Genomic DNA, 21,340 nt, shown 5'->3' on the forward strand with positions numbered 1-21,340 from the left:
CCAATGCTAAAGCGAGTGAGGTGGTTGGCTTTCAAGAAGATGGCCTTCTGTGCTGTAGCACCCTGGTTGTGGAATGAGCTTCCCAGAGAGGCTCACCTGGTACCTATGTTGTCCTCTTTCCAGCACTAGGTGAAGAACTTTTAATTTTTTCAGTCCTTGCATTCCAGCTAGGGCTTTTTCCGGGGGGTAGGCGTGCACATTTATACTGTAGTTTTAAGGTTTTACATTTTATATTATATTTTATTATGTATTTTGTGGTTTGAAATGTTGTGAACAGCCCAGAGAGCTTTGGCTATTGGATGGTATTGAAATTTAATACATACATACATACATACATACATACATACTACAAATGCTCCTCAGGAAACCCTCTGGACCATATCTGTCTTCATAGGTATGACAGTCCTTCTTAATCAGTGCTACAGATGATGTGTACAGCTCAACCTAGGTTGAATGAAGTACATCTGTGAGAATTGATGAGCACATGTTAACATACAGAAGGATCTGGGCCTCACACAGTATTTATGCCCTGAGAAGAAAAAATGAGCCCATCAGCCCCAATACCTATGGATTTTTCACCCACCACAAAGAAAGGAAAAGCATGGATTGGGGACCTTGTGCAGCATTTCAGCTTTCAGAAAGGCAGTGTGAGGCCCTGTTCTTTATGTCTGTGAACTGAACTCCATCCCCAAACTGCCTGAGGGTCAAATTACATGTTACTTTAAAGATGCAGCTGCTTTCCCTTTGTTTCCTCAAAAATAATCACTGAAACTTAATATGGATCAGGACTCAAGGGTAGGGCTGGGGGGATTTAACCCTTTGCTGATTTAGGTTAGAGCTGGGAACATTTTTGGTAATGTGAATTGGAGGGTAAACGGGCCTAATCCAGATTGGAACCACAGAAGGGCAGGGGGATTAAAGTCTCCCTGCCCCACCCTCCATGCTAGATTTCCAGTCCATGTAGTTACATGTAGTCTAAACGGGTGAGGTCACATTCCATAATTAAAGGCAATAGGCCTTGTACAGAGAAAGCCTGCCTCGTAGAATTTCTCTCCAAAGCCTGGTGAACTTGCTGCATTCTAACTTCAGAGTCAAACTGATCATCTCCAACATAGCTTTGCCAGGAGTTACTGCTGTAGACTTTCATGGGGCAAAAAATATCTCAATCAGTTGGAGCCACTGCTCAGAACATCACCAAAGTAATGAAAGACACACGTCCAGGACAAGCTTGAACACCATACACCAATAGTTTTCACCAAACGTCCAAAGGAATATATAATACATGAAGCTGCATATATTCAAGTAAACAGGACAAATGTGTTAATTTTCAGCACTGTTCACCTTGCTACCTACGACATTTTTATCAGATTGCAATTGCAAAATTTAAGACCTCATTGGCAAGATCGTGGATACAAATTTTCAAGTTATTAACTTAACAGGTGTCCGTTTTATAAGCCACAGAATTTAGAGGCTTATAATCGCTGAACCTGATGTTTTGTGATTCCCCTTTAATGAATGAACAGCTCATTAGATACCCCTGTTCCCATTCTAAAATGTCTGTTGTTGGTTTTCTTGCCCTTTACTTTCCTTCCTTTCTGTAGATTTCATATGGCTCATTTCAGGCTGCAGGGAATTATCCAACCAATTTCCCTTCCTTTTACTTCATGGCCCCCAAGGAAGAACTTCAATACCAAGGACTTGTCCAGTTATTTTGGCATTTCAGATGGAACTGGGTTGGACTCCTGGCTACGGAGGATGAGGGTGGAGATCATTTTTTACACGCCATGGAGCCTCTGCTTTTCCAGAACAGAATCTGTTCAGCGTTCACAGAAAGATTTGAAAACAATTTCTATCTATTCGATATATATCAAATTGCCTCTGACAAATTGAGGGTTTTACAAACTGTCATGGAGAGCAAAGCCAATGCAGTTGTAATACATGGAGAATCTCCAGCCACTATATGGTTGGAATATTTAATATATGGAAGCAAGATAATTCCCCTAATATTTCCGCAGTATAAGGGGAGGTTCTCTGCAACAAAAGTATGGATAACAACAGCCCAAATCGATTTCACATTAAATACCCTCGCAATAGTTGGTGGATTCGATATACAAATGCTCCATGGTGCTATCTCCTTTACAATTCCATCAAGGGAGCTTCAAGACTTCCAAGAATTTGTTGAGCTTGTCAATCCTTCGTGGGAAAATGAAGACGGTTTTGTTCATGATTTCTGGGAGCAAGCATTTACGTGTTCACTTTCAAGCTCAATTATGAACCTCATAGCTGGAAAATGTACTGGAGAGGAGATGCTGGAGAGCCTTCCTGGAGGTGTTTTTGAAATGAGCATGACCGGCCACAGCTACAGTATCTACAACGCTGTCTACAGTGTGGCCCATGCCTTACACACCTTCTACTCGGCTCAAGTCAACCAAAGAACAATAGAGAGCAGAGTCAGACTGTCACCTCTGAGGGTAGAACCCTGGCAGGTAACCTGTCCTTACTGAAGGAAGTCAAAAGTCATGGTCTAGATACTGGACAATGGAGTGACATGCAGTAGTCAGTATCCTAATGACTTCTAAATGCTACACTATGTTACTTTAATGGTGTAGCTAGCAGGAGCAGTATGTTTAATGCCTACCCCGGCAGGTAACCTGCTCTCACTCATGGAAGTCAAATGTCACATTCAAGTTACTCGACAGTTGAGGAATATGCAGTAGTCAGTATCCTAATGACCTCTAGATGCTAAACTGTGTTACATTACTTGCGTAGCTAGCACTTACGACTTTTCCTTTTCTTATCGTTGGAGTTGGGGACTGATATTTATTGGGACTCCCTATGCAGGAACGTTATGGTTAATACTTCCTTCCCAGACCATGGGTTTACCTGTTATCTCTCTCTGTACCCCCCATGCCCACACAACAGCTATGGAACTCAGCAAAAAGGAAATTGTGCCAATGGGGTGCTTTTTCCCCATATTCTATAAGTACAAAGGGGATGAACCTGCAGCTGGGGAGAAAATAATTGAACTTCTCCTCCTCTTCTGGTGGTTCCAATAAATCTGGACACAGCCACACACACATCCTTAAACGTAGCACAGTGTTTTGCTCTCAGTCTCTACAAAGCACCCACATCTGGTCTTGCTCATCTTCTCAATTTTCTTCCCTTCCTTGCCAGATGTGAATGGAAGAAAGACAGAGTGTTGGATCCAGACTAGGGATATGAAATCCAGGAAACAAACCAGGGGAAAAAAACAGTGTTTATATGTTTCTGCTCAGGCTTTATCCCCCCCCCCCTACCCAACAATTTTGAAAAACTATCCAATAATTTTTTTTCTAGGGAGCCTAGAGAAGTGAAATTTCTGGAAATAATGAATGCACGGGCAGAGTGGGGGTGCTAGTTTTATCCTCAGTAAGACTCCCAGCATCATTAATTCTTCCATTCCTAATTAAACTTCTTAATGTCATGCATCTTTTAATGATAGACTTTAGGGATGCTCCAAGTGATGCCCAGTTCCCCAACATTTCCATAAAGTCACCATATCAGAACATGGAAGAAGATGTACATTCTTCAGTTTCATTTTCTGTGTTTCTTTGTCGACTTTTTCTAGTTCAATCGGGTTAAATACTGCAATATGGTTGCTTAACATTCCTAATAGGTGAGAGACTATTCCACAGCTAAATCAGATTTCCATGGATTTTGCTTCAGATCAGATTTCCCTAAACTCTGCCCCACAAACAGGAAAAAGTTTAGGAATTCCCCTAAACTTGCTTGAAAACATGAAGAGATGCTGTCAACTAGTCTTGCTGTGCCTCCGATCCTCCTGCTTCTTACAGTTTCTTGGATAATTCAGAGGTTTCAGGAGTGATTTCTGGAAGTTCCCTTTGGTCAGACATAAAATAGGAACCTCAACTATATTGTGTAGAACTTGCTTTGCTCATAAACATATCATGTTTGGTATGTATATAATGAATGTCAAAATATACCTTATTGAGGCGAGAATTACAAATTTACTGAATTTACTTCTAAATGTGTTTAATTGTAATGATAATTTCATGAGCAAACCAATTTATATGTAATATATTTTATGATCATTGCACAGCCTTCCCCCACTGTGGTGTCCTCCAAAGATTTTGGTCTACAATTCCCAGCATTCCTGGCCTTGTTACCATGGGCTGATGGGAGCTGAATTCCAAAACATCTGAAGGGCACCAGCTTAGGTATGGCTATCCTAAAGCAACAGGGTGACCTTAAATCTGTAAAGAACACTAAAAATGTAAGCATTGCATACTTTTCTGTTTTTCAATGATACATATGATATTATTATTACAAGACTTTATGGAGCATTTGATTGTCTTTCTCTTTCCACCTAGCTCCACTCACTAATTCAGACAATCTCATTCAACAACAGTGCTGGAGATGAAATTACATTTAATGAACATGGACAATTTGAGGGGGGATTTGATATTACAAACTTTGTCACCTTCCCAAATAAGTCCTACGTCAGGGTCAAAGTGGGAAGGCTGGATCCTCACTCTCCTCCAGGCAAAAGGGTCACCATTCATAAGGACAGAATCAAATGGCACAGAGACCTGACCCAGGTGGGGAAACAATGGCCATTCTTTACAAAATGCAACATTAATTAGAAATTCACTGCAATACGGTATTGGGTAAGAGGATAAATGGCTTTTTAAAAGGAGTACATTGATATATGGATGGTGGGTATTCCAGATGAAACTGGGCAGGGTAACAAAAATGCAATATCTAGATAGGACATGTTTGGACTAAGATGGACTAGTAGCTAACACAGGAGAGATCATGTTGCCCATCATTCCTTTCATGTGAAATCTGAAACATCCTAAGAATGCAAATTCAAATCTTCTAGATGCTTTGTACAATGGATACTCCTTCAACTGAACGTACTATGTGTGCACTTTGACCTCTAATATTCCATGTCATCAGCCTTTGTGTTTCCTGGTAGAAGATCTGAATGTGTGAAGAGTTCACCAAACATTTCCTTCATACTGTGCTCTTGCAATAATTTTGGACAGGTGCCCCCTCTTTCTCTGTCAAAAGTCTACTGCAATCCTGGTTACAGTAAGAAACAGAAGGAATGGAAGAAAGAAAAGATCATGTTGCCCATCATTACTTTCATTTGAATTCTGAGACATGTATCTAGGTAATGGTGTAAAATGGAACGCTAAGCTCATTGTATCATTGATCAGACTAGGAATGGAAATTCCAATATTCTGGAGTTCATAGGAGAAGTGGTGGAGATATTCCTCCTACTTCAAGGGCCATCTATTCAGGATCATTGGTCTTCCTGTTTACTGGTGCATTCTCTGATGTGAAATGGATTCCTCAAACCTTTCTTAATACTAAGCTCTTTGAATAGGTGCCACCTCTTTCTCAGTGTACTGACAACTGCCCTCCTGGTTACAGCAAGAAAAAGAAAGAGGGGGAGAAATTTTGCTGCTATGATTGTGCTCCATGTCCAGATGGGATGTTCTCAAACCAGAATGGTAGGACATATGATATCAATGATGCATTTTATTTGCAAGCAACCTTCCTCCATGTTTTGCTGTCAATTATGCTTTTGACAGTTTTTAACAACTTATGTATTACGTATTGCTCTCTTTCTATATAGATCAACTTTACAGATGTGATTTTATTGACATTTCCTCTTATCCCTCTTGAAGGAAACAGTTTTAGAAACTGTTTTAGAAACATAGCTAACACATTTTAGCATTAATAAAAATCAAGTCCCCAGAGTATTCTGAAGTCGTAATCGCTGGTCTTGTGTGAGCAAGAATAATCTTCCATTAATGGTATTAACATTCCTGACTTTTGTGAAGAGGAGATTAAGGAAGGTATTGGCATATGAACCGCAACTGAAAAGAAGAGATGTCAGAGTTCTTGGAGTTTCAAATGAGCAATAGTTTTTCTGGAGACTGGCAACAGTATGAAAGTAAACATAATAAGTAATTCGCTCCCTCCAATGGGAGTGCTTCATCAGAATGAAGCTTTGACCTTCTAAGTCTGTCTTTTCTGAGTAAGCTTCCAAACTTGAAACCTATGCCTAGTCTAATTCACAGCATCATCCCGTCATGGCCCTCTCATGGACCTGCTGAGGAAATTCTGCTGTCTTCACGCCCATGCCCAGGTCTTGAATCCTTGTATAAGTGAGTTGGGTATGCCTCACGGTCCTGTCGCTATTCCCTCAAGCCTCTTGTCTTTGAGGTCTGAGGAAGCTTCCCTTCTCCTTCAAAGAGGCCTCAGGATGCTCATCCAACTTTGATTTTTGGTATTCTTCCCCTTCAACCTGCACTGAAAATGTTACCTTGTAAATGTTACTGTTACCTAAGTATTTATTTATTTATTTATTTATTTATTTCTATACCACCCAATAGCCGAAGCTCTCTGGGCGGTTCATAATAATTAAATCCAAGCAACACACAATAAAACAATTTAAAATATACAGAACATTAAAACCACAATATAACAATACAACCACAATAAAACCTAGCAGCAGTACAGGAGTTTAAAATACAGATTTAAAACAGCAAAGATAAAAATTTAGAAAGCTAAAATGCCTGGGAAAATAAAAAGGTCTTCACCTGGCGCCAAAAGGAATACAATGTAGGCGCCAGGCGAACCTCACTAGGGAGCTCATTCCAGAGCCGGGGTGCCACAGCAGAAAAAGCCCTCCTCCTAGTAGCCACCCGCCTCACTTCCTTTGGCAGGGGCTCACGGAGAAGGGCCGCTGATGATGATCTTAAGGTCCGGGCAGGCACATATGGGAGGAGGCGATCCTTCAGGTAACCTGGCCCCAAGCCGTTAAGGGCTTTGAATGTTAACACCAACACTTTGAATCGGGCCCGGAAATGGACTGGCAGCCAGTGCAGCTGGAAAAGTACTGGCGTAAATATGAGCTCGCAGGCCAGTCCCTGTTAACAATCTTGCTGCCCTATTTTGGACCAGCTGAAGTTTCCGGACCGTTTTCAAAGGCAGCCCCACGTATAACGCATTGCAGTAATCCAGACGAGAAGTTATCAGAGCATGGATAACTGTAGCAAGGCTATCTCTGTCCACCTAAGGGCGTAGTTGGTATACCAGCCTAAGCTGATAAAAAGTGCTCCGTGCCACTGAGTTCACCTGTGCCTCAAGTGACAGTTCTGGATCCAAGAGCACCCCCAAACTATGAACCTGATCCTTTAGGGGGAGTGCAACCCCCTCCAGAACAGGGTGAATATCACCTAGCCGGGCAGATGAACCACCCACTAACAGTACCTCCGTCTTGTCTGGATTGAGTTTCAGTTTATTAGCCTTCATCCAGTCCATTACCATGCCCAGGCACTGATTCAGAACAGTCACTGCCTCACCTGGTTTTGATGTAAAAGAGAGGTAGAGCTGAGTGTCATCTGCATATTGATGGCACCTCAGCCCACACCTCCGGATAACCTCCCCCAGCGGTTTCATGTAGATGTTAAACAGCATGGGGGATAAAATAGAGCCCTGTGGAACCCCATGGCACAATTGCCATGGCACAGAGCAGTAATCCCCCAGCACCACCTTCTGGAATTGGCCATCCAAGTAGGAGCAGAACCACTGTAGTGCAGTGCCTCCTACTCCCAACCCAGACAACCTATCCAGAAGGATACCATGGTCGATGGTATCGAAAGCCGCTGAGAGGTCCAGGAGAATCAACAGGGTCGCACTCCCCCTGTCCCTCTCCCGGCAGAGGTCATCCCACAGGGTGACCGAGGCAGTTTCCATTCCAAAACCAGGCCTGAAGCCCAATTGAAATGGATCTAGATAATCCATTTCATTTAAGAGTGGCTGGAGCTGTCCTACAACCACCCGCTCAAGCACCTTGCCCAGGAAGGGGATATTGGCCACTGGCCTATAATTGTTAATATCCTCTGGGTCCAGGTTAGGCTTTTTCAGGAGTGGTCTAATTACTGCCTCTTTTAAAGCGGCAGGCACCACTCCCTCTCTCAAGGAGGAATTTACAACCTCCTGGACCCAGCCGGACAACCCCTCCTTGTTTGATTTAATAAGCCATGAAGGGCAAGGGTCAAACACACAAGTGGTTGATCGGACTTGGCCAAGCACCTTGTCCACATCCTCAGGCCTCAGTAACTGAAACTCATCCATAAAAACTGGACCAGACGGTGCTCTGAACGCCTCTACCAATGGAACTGCAAAAATGGTGGTGTCCAATTCGTGACGAATCTGAGCAACTTTATCCTCAAAGTGCCGTGCAAACTTGTCACAGCGTGCTACCGAGGGTTCCACCATTTCTCTCCCTGGCCCAGAATGTAACAGGCTGCGAACCACTCAGAAAAGCTCTGCTGGACGACACTGAGAAGATGCAATGCTGGTGGAAAAGAACTGTCTCTTTGCCACCCTCACCGCCACAGAGTAGGCTCGATAGTGGGCTCTTACCTCTGTTAGGTCAGACTCAGCATGAGTTTTCCTCCACCTGCGTTCTAGCCATCTCCCCTCTTGCTTCATTGCCCTCAGCTCAGGTGTATACCAAGGAGCTGGCCGGGCTCTGCTTAGAGGGAGAGGGCACTTGGGCAAGATCGTGTCAACCGCCTGAGTCATCTCTGCATTCCACAGAGCGACCTGGGCTTTGACAGGAGCACCAGCCATACCAGCAGGAAAATCCCCCAGAGCCCTCTGGAATCCATCGGAATCCATTAATCTCCAGGGGTGGGCCATTTTAATAGGTCCCCCACCCTTGCAGAGGGGAAGGGCCGCCAGGAGTCTAAACCTCAGCAGGAAGTGATCTGACCAAGACAAAGGGACAGATGATAATTCCTCCACTTTCAGGTCACCATCCTCCTGCCCAGTCGAGAAAACCAGATCAAGCGTGTGTCCTTTTGTATGTGTTGGGCCGATGACATGTTGGGACAGCCCCATGGTTGTCATGGCGGCCATGAAGTCCTGAGCCGCCCCGGATACAGCGGCCTCAGCATGGAAGTTGAGATTCCCCAGGACCATCATCCTAGGGGTCCTCAACACCAAGTCCAAGACCACCTCCGTCAGCTCAGGCAGGGAGTCTGATGGGCAGTGGGGTGGGCGGCACACCAACAGAATCCCTAATCTGTCCCAGGTAACCAACACAAGGTACAAACACTCAGGATCTGCACTCGAATGAGCAGGAAGCCTGGAGAGGGAGATTGAATTCCTATAGACCATGGCAACCCCCCCTCCCTGACCCTCAAGTCAGTTTTGGTGCTGCACTGAGTACCCAGGGGGGCACAGCTGGGAGAGAGTGACCCCTCCCAGTTCCCCCACCCAGGTCTCAGTAATACATACCAGGTCAGCCCCCTCATCCACAATCAAATCATGGATGAGGGAGATTTTATTTTGGACCAACCTGGCGAGGTTGAAAGGGTATCAAATAAACCATGGGAATAAACTGATGCTTATGCCATGTGATGCACATGGCACAGCATTCCAAAGCAAAATAAAATCCCAATGATAGCACGTCCATGTTAAGTAATTATACATTTATATAAAACTAGAAACAGATATGTGTATGTTCTAATGGCAAATGTTTTGGTGTGAAATGCTGCCTTCAGTCCCCAAAAAGAGCATGCTACACTACCACTAATAAAGTGAGCCAGAATGAATGAGAATAATAAGCATTCTTGGCCCCAAACTTTTGGTCTACTACCAGAATGTTCTCTTGTTTCACTCCGTACTAACTGATTCACAGAAAAAGGAAGGGATTCAAGATGACAACAAAGAAACATGTAATTCTTTGGAGAAATACCAGAATTATTCATTCATTATGAAGCATGTTGTATGGACATGTATGCATCCTCCCATTGTAAAAAATAAAAAACTGGGTGTTAGCTGAACTTCTGGTACAGTTGCCTTAATTGTGGGAATATATTTCTTTGGTTTTTATTTCTTTTGGGTTTTATACATTAATATATGTTTGTTCCTCAGATGTGGAAACTTGTGTCAGTTGTCCAGAAAGTGACTATCCAAACAAATTCCACAACGAATGCATTCCTAAGATTCCAAACTTCCTAGCTTTTGAAGAAACATTGGCCATCATTTCAGTTTCTTCAGTACTTCTATTGTCTCTGATCACAGCTCTGGTGCTTGGCATCTTCATTAGGCACCAGAACACTGCCATAGTCAAAGCAAACAACCGAAGCCTGACCTACATTCTCCTCATCTCCCTCCTCTTGTGTTTCCTCTCTTCCTTCCTGTTCATTGGAAAGCCTCATCAGGTGACCTGCCTTCTTCGACAAATGGCTTTTGGCATCATTTTCTCTGTATCACTCTCAACCATCTTAGCCAAAACTGTATCTGTAGTTCTGGCATTCATGGCTACCAAGCCAGGATCCCGGATGAGGAAATGGGTGGGGAAAAGGCTTGCATATTCTATTGTCATCGCCTGCTCCAGTATTCAAGCAGAGATCTGTGCTCTGTGGCTGGCAACATCTCCCCCATTCCCAGATTTGGACATGCACTCTATGACTGAAGAAATTGTCCTGCTGTGTAATGAAGGGTCAATCTTCATGTTCTATTGTGTCTTGGGCTACATGGGCCTCTTGGCCGCTGTCAGCTTCACTGTGGCCTTCCTGGCCAGGAAGTTGCCTGACAGTTTTAATGAAGCCAAGTTCATCACCTTCAGCATGTTGGTCTTTTGCAGTGTGTGGCTGTCCTTTCTTCCAACCTACCTGAGCACAAGAGGAAAGTACATGGTGGCTGTGGAGATTTTCTCCATCTTGGCCTCTAGCACGGGGTTACTGTGCTGCATATTTTTCCCCAAATGCTACATTATTGTGCTGAGACCTGAGTTGAACAACAGAGAGAAGCTAATGCAAAGAAAGATATAAATAAAAGAAGAGTTTGTGGTTTCATTGATGTTCTTGGTATCCTATAGAAAAAGATAAAAGTAATGTAAATGAATGTGACCAAAGCAGCCCATCTGAATATGACTCTGTGGTATTTGTCAGACCTATCATTCTCCTCATAGATACATTAAGGCTAAGTGATCATTCCATCGAGCCAGGATTTCTGTTAAAAGAGAATACACTATGCAGTTGGTTGATTAGTTTTCCCATGCGTGCTCAGAGGCAATTGAACTGAAGAAACATCTCAACCTGTTTTGCAAGTTTGGGAGCCAAACAGAATAGGCTGCATTCTTGTCAAAAGACAGGTTGCTGCCAGCCTTGTGGAGTGGCCCAGGAACTAGCATTTGTTACTGTGGTGGTCTTATCAGTGTTCACATTTGCACCTTTTCCACCCAGTGTGTCAGATGGTAAAGAATGCCTAGTCAAGGTTTTGATAGAAACAAATCAATTAGTTTATTGACATACTAGGCTTAATATAATATTCACTTCGTATAGAAAATATGATTACCTTGGAAAACATGGTAATGTTAGTGATGTCAGGGTGGAAACTGAGCCCATAGAGCCGCAGAGCAGTTCTGATTCTGAGGAAGAGCAACAACCTGTGGGAGAGGAGCTTGCTCCTCTCTCATAGGCACAGCGGCAGGGAGAGATTCCTCCTGCCTGCATTCCTGAGAGAGATAGTGACCCTGGAAGTGAGAGAGCGGGGGAGGGGGTTTTGCTGGACACTCGGCACAGACACAGGGAGCAGCGCCAGATGGAGGGTGCCGAGAGGAGGCGCTCTGCCCACTTGGTGCTAAAACAATGGTCACGTCCCGAGGACCCAAGGGTATGAGGGAGGACCTCTCCATAGCCCATAATTTCAGAGTCTTCCTGCTCTTCTCCTTCAAACAGGGACCAACTGCCTTACCTGGAGCTTAGGTGACTCTGCTAACTACCCCAGTGCAGTTCCTTGCTTAGTCGCTGGTGATTAGCATCTGAAAGAGTCATTAAGTTGTAAATGGAATAAAGCCTTGGAAAGAATGCTTTTCGTCTGTGTCTTGAGTTGGCTATTGGAGGGGACTGGAAGAGGCAGCTAGGGCGCTCCTGACAAGTATTAAGAAAATAGTATACATTCTCAGAAGAGGTCATCAGAAAACAACACAGCAGAAAAACACAATACATGGGTTAGGAAAGGTATAAGAAGGATATACTTATGATAGCTTCCACAATATACACTTAATCAACCTAATATTTTTAATATATTTATTGTTTTACGCTATGTGTATATTAGTTTTCCTACACATGATTTTATGTAAACCAGTTCTAATTCCAGGGATGTCAAGCAGTATGGAGGTAGCTTAGAACAAAATACATAAAATAAATATGAATAGGATTGAAACATCTGTATCAAAGCAATGAATGAAATTTGATTTCTTTGATTGCTAGTTGTAGACCTGATCCTAGGCCTGCATCTCCCTCTAATCCATTAACTATTATTAGAATAAGCCCCAGCAAGAGACAAAATTCATGTCTACCAGTCCGGTGCAGTGGACTCTGTCTCCGTCAAAGCGGGCCAGTGCAGTGGGGCAAAGCTTCCAGTTGTCTCCAGGCAAGCCATACCAGGTAGAGAGCAAATGCGAAATATCCAAAAATATCTCAGAAAAAAAGGGAGAAATAGTAGCACAGGATGTAGTCATTGTGTGTACCTCCTTTTCAGCATCCTCAGGTGACACTGTAGGTGTGCTACATCGGTACCCAGTGACAATGGACTGGAGGATGGCTAATAAACTGAAGCTGAATCACCACAAGACTGAGCTGCTGTTTGTGGGTGGTTCTTCTGACCAGATGGAGGGTGTTCAACCTTTTCTGGAAGGGCTTGTAGTCCCCCTGAAGTAGCGGGTTCATAGCTTAGGGGTTTCCAGGAATTGTCATAGTCACTGGAAGCTCTGGTGGCCTCAGTGGCAGGGAGTACCTTCCATTAGCTTTTGTTGATAGCCCAGCTAAGTCCTTATCTGCACAGGGACAACTTGGCCTCAGTAATCTATGCTCTGGTAACCTCCATGTTAGATGACAGCAATGCACTATACAGAGTGGCCCAAAAGTAGGTATACAGTTGTTCAGAATGTTGATGGGAGGTGGAGAGAATGTGTGAGTAGAAGATGTGTGGGTGGAGTCAGAACGACAGTTGGGAAGATTCTAGAATCCACTTTCTTTGTTTTTGACTCAAGTTTGCTGCCATCATTCACAGTATCAGTTAAAAAAATGACTAGAAAACTGAACAACTGCATACCTACTTAAGGGCCTCACTCCCCTCACTCTCTACACTTAACTGATTTAACTGTCACTCCCTGTCACTCACTCTTCCCAACTGTCATTCTGACTCCACCCACACGTCTTCTACTCACACATTCTCTCCCTATCCCATCAACATTCTAAACAACTGTATACCTACTTTGGGGCCACTCTGTATATAGGGCAGCCCTTGAAGATGGTTTGGATGTTGCAGCTTGTGAAAATATGGCAGCCAGGTTGATAGCAAGGACCAGAGGTCTGAACACATAACACTCATTTTAGCCTGTTTGCACTGGCTGCCTGTATGTCTCCAAACCTAATTCAATCTGCTTGTTTTGACCAATCAAGCCTGACAAGGCTCAGCACTGCACTACGTGATGGAGCTCCTCTCCTTTTTAATGGTTTTAATATTTTCGAAACTACCTAGACTGCTTTGGCTATTGGGCAGTATAGAAATGTAATACATGTAAATATTAATAATATTAATACATATGTGTTGTGTTTAAATTGGCTGGGCTTTATGAGAGCTGTATTTCCTAGGCTCATTGTATCCCAAATGACATAGATAGCATCCTCTTTCCATGTATGTGGAATGCCTCAGTTCGGTCACCCAAAAGTTAACAACAGAAATACAAGGTTTCAGTATCTCCAGATCTCTTCATCTGGCAAGATGTTGCAAAAAGCAGGTGGGGTGGGAGAAAAGGGAGAGAATAAAAGCAGACCCTCCCACCCCCATTCTTCCTCCATTCCATCACGAGCTTGGGATCATGGGACACCATGACTTCATCAATAAATTGGCTTTTTCGCCTAGCTTTCCCCTCAACCCTCACCTGCTTTTCCTAACAACTTCCCGCATGAAGAGACGTTGAGATCTTGAGATCTCAAAAACAGGCACATTTTTATCATCTTTTGTTGGACTAATGTGGCATTACATTAACATGGATTGTGGAATTCTCTGTGTGGCCAATACGACTTCCCTTGCTTTTTAGGATCCTGTTTATCATAGGTCCCAAACTCCAGTGTGTAGTGCACAATATGGGATACAAAGAAGCGTCAATGTTAAATGGAACAGAAGCTGTTGTGAACTCTTGCAGAGGCAAGTTAGACAGTAACTCTCTCTCTCTCTCTCTATATATATATATATATATGTGTGTGTGTGTGTGTGTGTGTGTGTATGAACATCCAGCATGTCTCCTATAAATGCATCATTTGCTCTCTTTTCTTTAATGAATTTATATTCTACTGCAGGGTTAAAAAAATGGCTTTACTTTTTTACTTTTCTGATTTGTCTTGTTATATATTTGCAAAGATAGAAAAATATCAGTTGTAGGAGGGGAAGTTCTATTCCAAACATGCTGACCTCTTCATGGACTCCATTCTTGGAGTCACTGTGGGTCATCAAAAATGTACCTACTTATGTGAACTCCCTACCGCCAGCAGCACTGTTCAGGAGATTTCCTCCATTGGCATGGGTTAGACTAGAGGACCTTTGAGCTCCCTTCAAACTCCATGATTCTACCTGCTATTCCTTCCTCACCATCAGTGGGCAGCAGAATGGAGCAGGGAGATCAGAAAAACATGTTTGTTTCGGCACTTCTGCTACGGATGTTGCATCATGGAGTCCAAAAACATTGCAGATGTGTTTATCTTCCCTGTAATTAATAAAATTGCTGTAATTGATTTATGTGCTCAAAGAGCTTTCTAGGAAAAAGAAAATCATCAGCCAAGTCTGAAATATTTATAAGGCTAATGAAGGGCCATTGACTGCTAAGGATCATGAGAACAGAGAACCAGGGCTCCCTCGTGCTGATCGCTTTCCCTCTTCCATCGTGCACCTCAACCTTCGGATGGTAACTCTCAATTGGCACTCAAGCCTTGCTTTTGTTACCCTCTTGAGCTTAAGGATACAGAGGACACCTGTACCTTCACTAAGTTGTGTTTTCAGCATCAGCTGCCATGCACCTTGTTCAAGTCAGACTGATGGTAGTAATGGTGTGATGTAGAGAGAGAGACAGGAGACTCTGATGTGTGGAGGGGAGTTTGACACAAGGATGCCGCTGCTGCTGCTGCTGCTGCTCCTACTGCTACTGCCAAATGTGGTCTGGAACATGCATGCTACTAAGTGCAGCGGAAACGAGCCTCCGTATATTCCACACGAGTGGTACCAGCCAGGTGACGTCCTCATTGGTGGGATGGCATCTCATCTCCATTACCTTCCCCCCAAAGTGTTATTCATCAGACATCCTTCTCAGGAGAAGATTAACATACCCATGTAAGGAAGTCTCCCCCCACACCCATCCCAAAATGACATTTAGGGTTATTTGAGTGAGTCTTTATATGACTGACAGCACAGTAGATCCACAGATCTTGGAATATAATGGCAGTAGTTATTTTAAATTAAGTTCTGTATAAGCCAACATCCTGTATTCCTTCTTAGATTCATTCATTGAAAGCTCCAAAAAGCCAGATGCTGAAGGTACAAGGTGATCTCAAATTGTGTGAAGCAGATGCAGTTTCGGGAGCACCTAGAAGTGGCAATGGTCAAAACACTGGAGCATAATGCTGTGGCACCGTGGATGTTAGTAGCTGAAAATATATAATAGAGAACAACATAGATGGAAATATTGAAAGTGAAAACAGTGAAATCCAAGAAAATGTTTTATCTATTCTACCTAGATGTCTGCATAAAAAATGATATCTGACACATTAAAATATGATCTGAGCTGACCATTGACAGCAACATGCCTAATATTAGGATATATAAGCCCAAAAGCACAATCCAGCAACATGTAACCATGTTGTCCTTCTTTTCAAAGGCAATTAGTTTATGACTAAATTTGTGGGTTATACTCCCTCCTTATGAATAAGCAGCTGAATTTTTCAGATCTCCAGTAGTCCTGTACTGAGATAAAATGAGTTTGTGCACCATTTAACACTCCCAAGAAACAGGATGTCACTTCTTCTTTTTTGCAGTGTGGTGCCAAATTTCTACCAGCACATCCTGGCTTTCGTGTTTGCCATTGATGAGATCAATGATAATCCCAACATCTTGCCCAATGTCACTCTCGGGTTCCACATCTATGACAGCTACACTGATTCAAGGATGACCTATCGCACCACTTTGGACTTTCTCTTTAACTCCCATCAGTTTCTCCCCAACTATAAATGTGGCTTTCAGAAAAATGTCATAGGAGTCATCGGTGGACTTAGCTCTGATACCTCCTCACGCATGGCAGACATCTTATCTGTTTACAAGGTTCCACAGGTAGGATCAGCACATGGTGATTCCCCCAACTCTCCTGTAATGAACTCTTCTCCTCTCTTTCCAGTAGCAATTTGATGATTTGTCAGGATGGACTGGGACAGAAGGAGCGGGGAGGAAAGGGAGCTGAGATATGTGGGGTTGCATTTGGAATTCCCCATGGGTTTCCAAATCTTTGTATGAGAAGTGGGTTTGATCCAGGTTTAGTCATACCTGAAATAGACCCATTGATTTCAGTCAGTCTGCTTCAACTAAATCTCAAGCTAACAATGCGTGTTTCATATGTGTAGAGAAAGATTGTTCTTTGGTGACAGGACTGACTATCTAGAGAAATCATTGACCAAATGTGCATCTCTGTGTATATTTGTATGTGTAAAATCTGGGGAACGTGGTTCTACAAAGAAGGAAGTTGGGGATAAGGCATTAGAGACAAAAGACACACCATACTATTTTGAACATGAACACTACCACAGGAGGACAAGGGTAGGAAAATGCCAATCTGGAAGATTGTCTCCCAGCCTTCCCCAGACTTAGCTGGAAGAGGACCATGACAGAGAGAAATTCACATCCATACTTTTGGCTACTGGCTAGAACTCCCCATTTATAGATACATGTCCTCCTAAACTTTCAGTGCAAGTTTGACACTCTTTATACACCTTTTCTACTTGTTCCTATTTGCCCCACCATTAACTCCCTTTCTTTATCTGAATTGGAATAGCTTGTGTCCAAAGTTTCCTTCTATCTCCCCTTGTTTGGGGGTATGTTCAAGGAGGGTCTCCATTTTTGTTGCAAAATTTCAGAAAAAAAAACAGACTTTCCATTTTACAAGGACCTAAATGTTACTGTCATGGGCCTGACCTTTCAAGTACACAGTGTGGCATTCCTACACAGTACGACCCCATCAGTGAGCTATAGGCTGTATGTAATTCCACAACAGTCAAAAGGTAATAACTATAACCATGTGACAGGTCCATACGACATGGTTTCCCCATTGCAATCTCTAAGGCAGAATACAAAGCAAGGGGCTCAAAAGACTGCTGGCAAAATCTATCCCAGGCAATCCAAAACAAGAGTCCAATACAGAGCAAGGGGCTTGAATGATTCCAGGCATAATCCACTCCAGTCAATCCAAGACAAGGGTTCTAGAAAAAAAAACACCTCAACAAATCCACACATGCAGAGCTCTAATCCAAGCTTGAAATCTTTGTTGGAACCTCCACACTACATCACCTATCAAATCCAAGAATCAAAACATAAGTTCAAGAGTAAGTCCAGAGTAATCTCACACAGAGAGATTTCATAGCGTTTAAAAAAATAGAAATCAGGGTTAAGAACATTATTTATTTATTTATTTATTTATTTATTCATTTATTCATTTCATTTCTATACCACCCAATAGCCGAAGCTCTCTGGGCGGTTCACAAAAATTAAAACCAAACAACACACAATAAAACAATTTAAAATATATAGAACATTAAAACCACAATATAACAATACAACCACAATAAAACCTAGCAGCAGTACAGGAATTTAAAATACAGATTTAAAACAGCAAAGATAAAAATTTAGAAAGCTAAAAAGCCTGGGAAAATGAAAAGGTCTTCACCTGGCGCCGAAAGGAGTCATAAGACATAAGAACATCAGAACATAAGAAGAGCCCAGCTGTATCAGAAGAAAGGGCCATCTAGTCCAGCATTCTGTTCACACAGTGGCCAACCAGCTGTCGACTGGGTACCCACAAGCAGGACACAAGTGCATCAGAGCTCTCCTGCCCATGTTCCAAAGCAAATGTTGTACCTAGGCCTCCTGACCTCTGATCCTGGCAGTAGCACGTAGCCATCAGGACTGGTAGCCATGGATAGCTTTCTCCTCAGGAATTTGTCCAATCCTAGGGATGGACGAAAGTCCCTTACCTGTCCTCGAAGCTTGCTTCGCGGTGGGTGGGAGGCGCTTCGGTTCTCCCCCCGAAGTTCATGCGAGGGGGGGAGGCGCCCCGCCTTGCCCGGCCGAAATTCAGGCCGGGGGGGAGGCGCCCCATCCCTCGCTGGCAAAATTCCGGCCAGGTAGAAGCGCCCCGTCTACCCGGTCGTGAAAAAAAACATTAAAAAAAAACACCCCCGTGATAGGCTACGTAACGATTTACATAGCCTATCATGGCTAGATTTCCAAAGTCAGCCGTGATAGGCTACGTAAATCGTCGCGTAGCCTATCACGGGTGACTTTGAAAAAAACAAAAGCGCATACGCAAATGGCGGCCCCCATAGGGCGCCGCCCTCCATTTGCGTTCCTTATTTGGTCCCTGTAGTCTACATAAAGATTTACGTAGACTACGGCGAAAATAAGGGCAACGCAAAAGCCCATGGGCGCTAGGGGTGAACGAAAGTCACTTACCTTTTCTCGCAGCTTTTTCGCGGTGGGGGGGAGCGCTTCGCTGCTCCCCCCGCGAAGTTCAGGCCGGGGGGGGAGGCTTCCCGCCTCGCCCGGCCGAAATTCAGGCCGGGGAGGAGGCTTCCCGCCTCGCCCGGCCGCGAACACGAAAGTAAAAAAAAAAAAAAAGTCCCCTGATAGGCTACGTGACGATTCACGTAGCCTATCACGGCTAGATCTGGAAAGTCAGCCGTGATAGGCTACGTGAATTGTCACGTAGCCTATCACGGGGGACTAAAAAAAAAAAGCGCATACACAAATGGCGGCCCCCATAGGGAGCCGCCATTCGCTTTCCTTATTTGGTCACTGTAGTCTACATAAATCTTTATGTAGACTACGGCGAAAATAAGGGCAACGCTATTTGCGTTGCCCTTATTTTCGCCGTAGTCTATGTAAACATTGACGTAGACTACAGCGACCAAATAAGGAAGGGGAATGGCGGCTCCCTATGGGGGCCGCCATTATCCGTACACACTTTTTTTTTTTTTTTTAAAGTCACCCGTGATAGGCTACGTGACGATTCACGTAGCCTATCACGGCTGACTTTGCAAATCTTGCCGTGATAGGCTACGTGAATCGTCACGTAGCCTATCAGGGGACTTTTTTTTTTTTCTTTCATTGCAATGGTGGGGGCGGCAGCCGGTCGAAAGACCGGCTTCCGCTCCCGCCCCGCTCGAACACCGGACGAACCGCCAGCCGGACCCGCCGCCGGGAGGGACATTCAGGGAAGGTAAGTCCCGTCCCGGGGGGGGCGGGGGGCGGGGGGGGCGGAGGATTTCTCCCCGAAACTTGTTCGGGGGGCCGAACACGTTGGCGCTCGGCCCCCCGAAGTTTCGGGGAGAAATTCTCCGCCATCCCTAATGGGCGCCGCCATTTGCGTACGCGCTTTTTTTTTTTTTTTCAAAGTCAGCCGTGATAGGCTATGTAAGGATTTACATAGCCTATCACGGCTGACTGCAGGGACGCAAACGGCGGCGGCTACGGCCACCGCAATTTGCGTCCCAGCCAGCAAGGAGGATTTGCGGCCAGAGGGACGGGGCGCCTCCCCCCCAGCCAGAATTTCAGCGGGGAGAGATGGGGCGCCTCCCCCCTGCCCAGAATTTTGGGGGGAGGGACAGAGCGCCTCCCCCCCACCGCGAAGCAAGCTGCGGGATGAGGTAAGGGACTTTCGTCCATCCCTAGTTGTGTTCAATCTGTTATTGTACTTTTAATCTGCATTCCTGCTAGCTTTTTCTGGGGGAGGGGGGTGGTACTTTTATATTGTAGTTTCAAAATGTACATTTCATGTTGTATTTTAAGATGTATTTTGTGCTTTTAATTGTTCTGCACCTCCCAGACACCTTTGGCTACTGGGCATGATAGAAATTTAATAAACAAACAAATGTTACAAAGGCTTCTGAGGCAAACCTCTGGGGTATGTGGCACCCTCAGACGTTCCCCCTCTAGTTTGGTGGGCGTCTGTTTGCACAGGTATGAGAATCCAACTAAATCAATGCTACATATGGTGTCTTTACCTCAACCTGGGTGGAATGAAACTTGCATTTGTGTGAATTGATGAACACATGTTAACATACAGAAGGATTTGGGCCTCACACTTTCAGCCTTCAGGGAAAAACAGTCAGCCATGAGCCCCAATCCCTATCTTTCCCCCCACCCCACATGGAAAAGAAAAACTGGGATTAGGGACTTTGTGCATAATTTCAGCTTTCAGAAAGGTGGTGTGAGGCCCTGTTCTTGATGTCCGTGTGAATTCCATCCCCAAGCTGCCCCAGGATCAAATTACATATTAATTTAAAGATGTAGCTTTTTGCTTTGTTCCCTCAAAAGTAAGCACTGGAACTTAATATGGATCAGGTCGCTGGGGTGGGCTTAGGGGGCTTTAACACTTCGCCTGCTATTTACAATACAGCCAGATACCTTTTTGGCAATCCATATTGGGACTACAAAATGGGAGGAGGAGGAGGATAAGCAGGGTTTCGTACACCCCTACGTGACATTCCATAATGAAAGGAAATAGGACTTGTAGGAGAAGCCCTGTCTAAGAGAATTTCTCTCAAAAGTTTGAGTGCTTGCAATATTCTAATTTCAGTGTGAAACTGATCAGCTCCAACACAACTTTGCCAGTAGTTACTGCTGTAGGCTTTCATGGGGCAAAAAACATCAGTCAGTTTGACCCACTGCTTAGAACTTCACCATACCAATGAACGACACAGCTCTTCAACAAGCTTGAATACCAGGCACCAGTAGCTTTCAGAAAACTTTGAAAGAAATATATCATGTGCCAAGCTGTATCTACTGGAGTGAACACAACAAATGTGTTAATTCTCAGCACTTTTAAACTTGCTACCGATGACACGGTTATCAGATCACTATTCACAATAGTAGCCTCATTGGCAAGTTCACGGATACAAATTTTCAAGTTATTGACCTGGTTCAGATTTCATGCTCAGCCCTAATGGTTAGGAGTTTTCATCTAACCATGGTGGCTTAGGGTGAC

General features: G+C 44.0%; 1 protein-coding gene across 1 annotated transcript; it reads left to right on the forward strand.

Annotated features, from left to right (window-relative positions):
* Positions 1-1,664: 1,664 nt before the first annotated feature.
* Positions 1,665-10,865, forward strand: LOC146342640 (vomeronasal type-2 receptor 26-like). The gene is made up of 4 exons (XM_084807954.1): positions 1,665-2,486; positions 4,371-4,598; positions 5,393-5,519; positions 9,964-10,865. Exons 1-4 carry the CDS (start codon positions 1,665-1,667, stop codon positions 10,863-10,865), a joined length of 2,079 nt encoding a protein of 692 aa, XP_084664080.1.
* The last annotated feature ends 10,475 nt before the right edge of the window (positions 10,866-21,340 follow it).

The sequence above is a fragment of the Heloderma suspectum genome, chromosome 6 (genome assembly GCF_057233095.1).
Source record: "Heloderma suspectum isolate Gila_16-S chromosome 6, 16-S_ref, whole genome shotgun sequence".
NCBI classification, from domain to species: domain Eukaryota; kingdom Metazoa; phylum Chordata; class Lepidosauria; order Squamata; family Helodermatidae; genus Heloderma; species Heloderma suspectum.